The following is a 6,767-nucleotide window of genomic DNA, read 5'->3' on the forward strand; positions in this document are numbered from 1 at the left end:
ACTATCTATTGGGCAATGGGTGTGTAGCAGAATGATAGAGTGCAAGTATACAAAACTCTGATGCTATAGTTCAATCCAAGGGTAATATTTAGAGTAGCTAGAAGAATGGATTGAGTATTCATTCTTCAGGCTGTAATCCCAGGAATATGGTTTTTCTTTATTGTTATTTGATGAGCATTAATGAGTTTCAGAAAGCAGAATTTAAGACTAGGCCTCTGACAGTATTTGAAGTACTAATAGTTTGTGTCTTCAATTAAGGGATAACCCATACATCTAAAACCATCAAATGAGCTGGGGATTCTCTGGGGAGTTACAGCTAAGAGAGCTGAGTGGATTGATCATATGGTACCTTTTGATCACAAGGTCCTTGTAAGCTGGATTAAGGGTAACTAAAAGTCATTATTGGTCAATACCTTACAAGAGGCGAAATGAATTACTTAGCTCAGTTCAGTGTGTGTGTGTGTTTTTTTTTTAATCTTTACTATTGTAAATAATACATGATGTTCCCCTTTCCCTCAGTTGACCCCTTCTAGCCTGCCCTGTCCCCCTCCCCAGGTCTTCACCACCCTATTGTCTATGTCCATGGTTTATGCATATATCAGTTCAGTTTTTATTACCATTGAGAGCTATTTATTTGTTATTAATTGTAAATCCAATGAATGACCCTCTACCACTAAAGTTCATTTGTCCTGAGCAGGATCAAGATTTTTTTCTTCAAAACATGTGTGCACCATTATTCCAGCTTTTTCTTACACTTTTAGAATAGCCTATTTAACTGTGAAAATGGGTTTAAAATTGTATGCTATTAAATAAAAAAAAATTACTTGGGTTTTTCTCAATTACTATTCTTCTCAAAGCTAAAGGCAGTTAGTTGTCTATGTCTTTTTCAGATAAAGAATCTAGAATGTTTTTTTCCTTAGGACTAAAAACCATGTTTGTGCTTTGAAAATTGTGCAGTTTCTTTGCTGCTTTTAGTAACTAATTACTGCCCAGATTGTCTGTGCTGGACATTTTTGCTCTTTTACAAATGCAAGGTTTGTGGGATTTTTCTGTGGTATGCCTGAGAATTAGATATTTTGTACTCCCTATCAAATTCAATTGGAGTTGCTGCTGATTAATGTGTTTTAGTTTAAATATCCTTATATTATATATTCTCTAATACATTAAAAATTTACTCATAGAAATGAATGGTGAAGACTAAGGAGGAGAAAAAGTACTAAGACCAAGTAGTTAGTAATTCATTGAAAAAAATGAGGCCTTGTTGCCAGTCCTGGTGTCCTGTATCCAGGATTAGGAACAAAAGTATGTCTGTAATAATACATAACCAAACAGGTTACTAGGTTTTACATTTTCCAATTCTGAAAGAAAACATTACATGACTCAATATTTAGCAAGTGCTTAATGCTTGGCACAGAGGTTGACAGGAATATTAATTACATATGGATCTAGTTTTCAGATAAGACATAATAGAACATAAGCAAATAAAAGCCAAGAATATTTTTATTCTCCTTTATAATCTCAGTACCTAAGAAAGTGCCTTGCTGAAGCCAACTTAGGGTTTGAGTAATTATTGAATGAATGTTATTTATGTACTAGAAGCCCGTTGCATGAAGATTTGCACAATAGGCCTTCCTTCCCCTAGCTGCCGGCACCGGTTTTCCTCTGGGACCCAGGCCTTTGGTCTGGCCAGAGCAGAGAAGCCAAGCCTCTTCAGTCTTCTTCAGTCTCTGCTCTGTGCCTGTGTATGCAAATTAACTGCTATTGTTGGGCTAATTTGCATACACATCTTGATTGGCTGGTGGGCGTAGTGGAGTGACACTAATTTACATGTTTCCCTTTTATTAGTGTAGATACTAAGTCTCCTGTGGAACTTTTTATGGATGAGAGATCTTAATTGAAGTCTGAGAATCAGAGATTTGATAGAGTGGTGAGATCACAAATCCCATAAAGCATATCTACTAGAAAAATAGTCATAGAAAAGCGTTTGAGCAATTTAGTTCTCTATTTCTTACAGTTAGTATACTTTTGTACTACAAAAAAAGTACAAAAGCATTATATATGATCCAATTTTATTATATTCTCATGTGACTTCACATTTTTTTCATGCATTCCTTAGTGGTAAAATACTAATTACCCCCAACCACTAGATGATCAGAATTAGAAAATAGAGTAAGTAAAATTCTGATTATTCAACTCATTAATTAATTAGTTCTGGTAAACATTCTGAGAGCAAAATTTAAAGTGAACTCCTTACATACCTGTATGCTTTTTTTTAAAAATTACTTATAATTCAGATTAACTTCACGTAATGCTACAGATGAAGTGTATGTATAAAAATGAGTTAATTTTTTCCCCATTAGCTTAGCCTGTGATGTGTGAAAGGGCAGAGACACAGCGCAAAACAGTTTTTGTTTATGTGTGTGCATGTGTATAAGCACTTGAATAGAAGGTGGCTCTTTGGATGGGGCCCAGTGGGAAAGAAGGGTGACAATTTTTCTCTCTCCATATCCTTGTGTAGTAGAACAAAATGGTAACCTCTCTCATTAGTACATCCAAACAGGGTCCATGCTCCCCATTGTCAACATGAAGCTCCTCTTCAAAATGAGCAACAGGTGAAGCATAGGTGTACCTACGGGAAGCCAAGTTACTTCATATTTTTCTCATGGGTTTTCCTGGTAACAATTGCCTGTGTTTTCCCATTTGCCCTTAGCTTCGTCAGAAACCCTTCTCGCTTCCATAGATCCATCCTACCAGAGGTCACAGATCACACCGAACCTACAGAAACAGGAAATCAGACTTCCTGAGTCCACTTCAAAACACAGAAACCTGTTTCCTTTGCACATCTCACATTGGCAAAGCCCTGTCTTAGCGGAGTCAGTGTGGAAGCAGCCGTTGAAAAGGCTAGATGGACTCAGTCCCCAGTTTCACATGAGCTTTCTTGCTTCAAACTACTGAGATGAAGGGAGCAAGGCTACTTGTCCTGCTTTCCAGTATATGGAGTGGGGGCTTTGGGCTTAACCACACCAGGCAGACTTGGACTACGCCTGAGGATGAAAACTCCCAGAAGAAGATGACCTCTGCTTCGGTTCCTCTAAATAAACTACCAAGTCACCGAATGCTGCCAACCACTCAGATCATGTCAGCTGAGATGGTCCCTGAGACAAGAACCTCAGAAGAAGGTCTCCTAAAAGCACCCTTGCTTCCCTCAGAGACCAGCGCAGCTCCTGCGGGTGTGAGACGCCCGGCCCTCACATCCACAGAGGAGCCGGCGGGAAGGGTGCTGAAGTTACAAACTCTGGCCCCGCTGACCCAATCTAGCAGCAAGTTCAGTCCTGGAGCCGAGTCGGTGGTCCTTGCCAACTCCACGCTGAAATTTCTTCAGAGCTTTGCCAGCAAGTCGAAGCAAGTGACTTCTCTCAACTCAGTCGGTGGCCTGGGAAGCCGATCCCCACGGGAAACATATCTCAGCAGAGGTGACACCAGTGAAAGCCAGAGAAGCAACTATCAACAGTCAAGCTTTGAGACAACGAGAGGGAAGTAAGACACATTCTTTTCTTCTTTCCCCCCTAGCTGTAAGGTCTGTAAGATTGCAAGCTAACAGTTCACTATCTCACTCCCAGAAAATAATTTTCTATTTTAGGTGAAAGTGGACCATATTTCAGGTAGACAGTGCAACTAAGTGTTACCTTATCTAATGGAGAAAGGATGAACGAACAACATGCAACAATTCTGTTTTAATTGAAGTTGTCAAAGTCACTTACAGAGGTATTTTTATTTGAGATAGTTACTAACAAAGAATGTAACACCACAGTGACTGTGAGTTCAGTTCATTCAACTCAAGGGTATGTTGGTTGTGCTCAGAATTATACCCACAACATGAAAGGAAAAAACACACATCAATATAGTTGGGATGTGAACAGATTTTAAAAATTGAAACAGCCTGGTGCTGTGGAACACATACAGTTATCAAGATCAAACCAAGTAGTCGTGGGTTGGAATCCTGGCTCCCATACTAACTAGATTCATAACTTTGAGCAAGTCAGTTGATCTCCCTGAACCTCAGTTTCTTCATATGTGAAATACAGAGGTTGTGGAAGAAGTACAAATAAAACCTGGTTGATTTGGGCTAACTAATTTGAGATAATTTGGGATTTAAAAAAATAACATATTTTTTCCTACTGCTTTTGGAATTTTATAGTGATTCCAAATAAAAGGAATATGTATAGCTATAGGATTTTTTTTCCTGGCATATTTTTTCACATTGTTCACTCTCTCTCATCTTAGCATGCAGTTTGTCACTCCTGGCTACATCCGAGCTGTGTGTGGTTTCCTGTCTAGCAGAGTGGATGTTTGTCAGTGACCAAGCACTTTGAAATAGGCAGGGTAAAAAGAAGAAATTAGGATTAATGCATTTATGCATTGAGTAAGTGCTTGCTGGGGACTTGATCTGTCCACAGCACGGTGCTTGTGCTGAAGGTGAAAGAATGAACAAAAACTCCCATTGTCCTGCTCTCATGGATTCTGCAGACCAGTGGGAAGGGTATGAGAAGAAAAAACTGAATCAAAAATGCATTAAAATGGTGATAAACATTCTGAATAAGGCTTATGAGAAAATACAGGAAGGTGCATGGCCTACAAGGGAGGTGAGCAAGCCTTCCCTGAGAGGATAATAGGTGAAATGAGGTACTGGTACACATCAACTGCTTACTTAACTTCTCCCACAACTACAGCCCCTGCATGCACATACTTGAATTTAAATCTTCACCATCTCAGTGATGACTAGTTTCATAATTAGAAACCTTGGATATGTTATTTTTTTAGTATATTTTTTATTGCCTTCAGAGAGGAAGGGCGAGGGAGAGATAGAAGCATCAATGATGAGAGAGAATCATCGATCGGCTGCTTCCTGAACACCCCAACCACACTGGGGATTAAGTCCACAACCCAGGCATGTGCCCTGACCGGGAATTGAACCATGACTTCCTGATTCATAGTTCAATGCTCAACCACTGAGTCATGCCAGCTGGACCCTTAGATATATTCTTGACATTTTCTTTCTCTCTAACCTTTAACAAAGAAAATAATAATCTTCTTAGTATCCCCTCCGATATATTCCAGATTCCTCAGCTTTTCTCCACCTTCACTACACCATTCTGTTCCTAGTCTCTATTATTTAACTTGTCCATATTTCCACTCTTGTCTTCTGTAATCCATGCTCCACAGAAGTAAAAGATTTTTAAAAACTTTTTATTGAATAGATTTGACATGACATTGTTTAAATTTAAGGTGTTTAAACTTTTAAAACATTTTATTAGTGTATTTCATTGGACATATGACTTCATCTATTGTGGCCTATTACACGATATACTAATAAGAAAGGAAAGTATGACAGCATTATTTCTTAGAATTTTTAGATTTACATATCTCTTAGACTTGGGGATTTTTTTTTTTTACTATATGTCAATTTTTTGCATATTTAAAATGAAACTGTCCAACCAATACTGACTGAAAGATACCATTCATTTCAAAATATATTCTTGATTGCAAAGATGTGTATCTTAAAATCTGTGAATTTTATATTTTGCTTACATGCTCAAAATTACTCAGTAGCTTTGCATTACATTTAGAATAAAATGCTGAATTCTCACCACCGATCACGGATCTTACTTGACATGAGCTTGCTTATCTTTATGATCTCACTAGAGGCCCGGTACACGGATTCATACATGGTGGGGGAGGGGCCACGGGAGGTTGGCCGCTGGCCTCGAGGAGGGAGCCAGCCCTCAGCCCCCCTGGGAACCACCCTCAGCCACCACCAAACACCCCCAGTTTCCCATCGCAGCCCAGGATTAAAGGCCCGGACTGGGACGGGAGAGGAGGGAGACGAGAGAGGAGGCGATGGTCACCAGGCTGGGCACAGAAGAAACGGATGCTGGACACTGTTGGCGCCCCACCACCATGCGGTTCCCTGCCTTCCCCCCTCCTCCTTCCTTTGCCACTGTGCCACCACCACACCACGGCGGGCAACCCCCGGGGAAGGGAGAGGATGGGAGAGAGACAAACCCTTGTGACTTTCAATAGATCTCAGTGAGGAAGCTGCTCTGCTATCTACAAAACCCCAACCCAGAAGCAGGTTTAGCACCAGGGGCTAATGGGGGCTGGCCGGCTGTGTGGAGGGGCCATGGGAGGTTTGCTGTAGGAGTGCACTGACCACCAGCTCCTGAATTGAGCATCTGCCTCCTGGTGGTCAACGGGTCGTTCCAGTCGTTTGGTCTAACGGTCACTTAGGCTTTTATATATACAGTGGGGCCTTGACTTAGGAGTTTAATTTGTTCCGTGACAGAGCTGGTAACGCAAATTACTCGTATGTCAAATCTTAAAGTGAACGAGTGAGACACGTGGTGCCGGGCTGATGTTGTGGACGTCTCTCGAAAAACTCGTTAGTCGGGACACTCGTAAGTCAAGGCCCCACTGTATATAGATCTTCCATTAGGATCCATGCTCACTCCACTTCACTTCCTCCAGCCACACTGGCCTTCTTTCTGGTTGCTGAGCATGTCGAGTTAACATGCCTCTCAAGGAAACTGCCTGTTCACTCTTGCTAGATGCTCTTCCTTCAGTATTTAGAGTGAAGGGTTTCTTTTCCTCATGAAACTGCAACTTTAATGTCCCCCCCAGAGACCTCGCTGACTGCTCCGTGTAAAGTTGCCATCCGTATTTTGTCACCCTTGTTTTTTTCATAGCGCTATTTAAAATTATTGGGTCTA

General features: G+C 40.7%; 1 protein-coding gene across 2 annotated transcripts in view; it reads left to right on the plus strand.

Moving 5' to 3' along the window:
- The first annotated feature begins 2,716 nt into the window (after window positions 1–2,716).
- The window catches only part of MMRN1 (multimerin 1), a 48,409-nt gene continuing 44,358 nt past the window's right edge, over window positions 2,717–6,767 (plus strand). For both annotated transcript variants that reach the window (XM_006768186.2, XM_015566863.1), the window contains exon 1: window positions 2,717–3,537. In XM_006768186.2, the coding sequence (XP_006768249.1) occupies window positions 2,957–3,537 (581 nt within the window). In that variant the 5' untranslated portion in view covers window positions 2,717–2,956. The remainder of the gene's footprint in view (window positions 3,538–6,767) is intronic.

Source organism: Myotis davidii, unplaced genomic scaffold (assembly GCF_000327345.1).
Source record: "Myotis davidii unplaced genomic scaffold, ASM32734v1 scaffold963, whole genome shotgun sequence".
NCBI lineage: Eukaryota > Metazoa > Chordata > Mammalia > Chiroptera > Vespertilionidae > Myotis > Myotis davidii.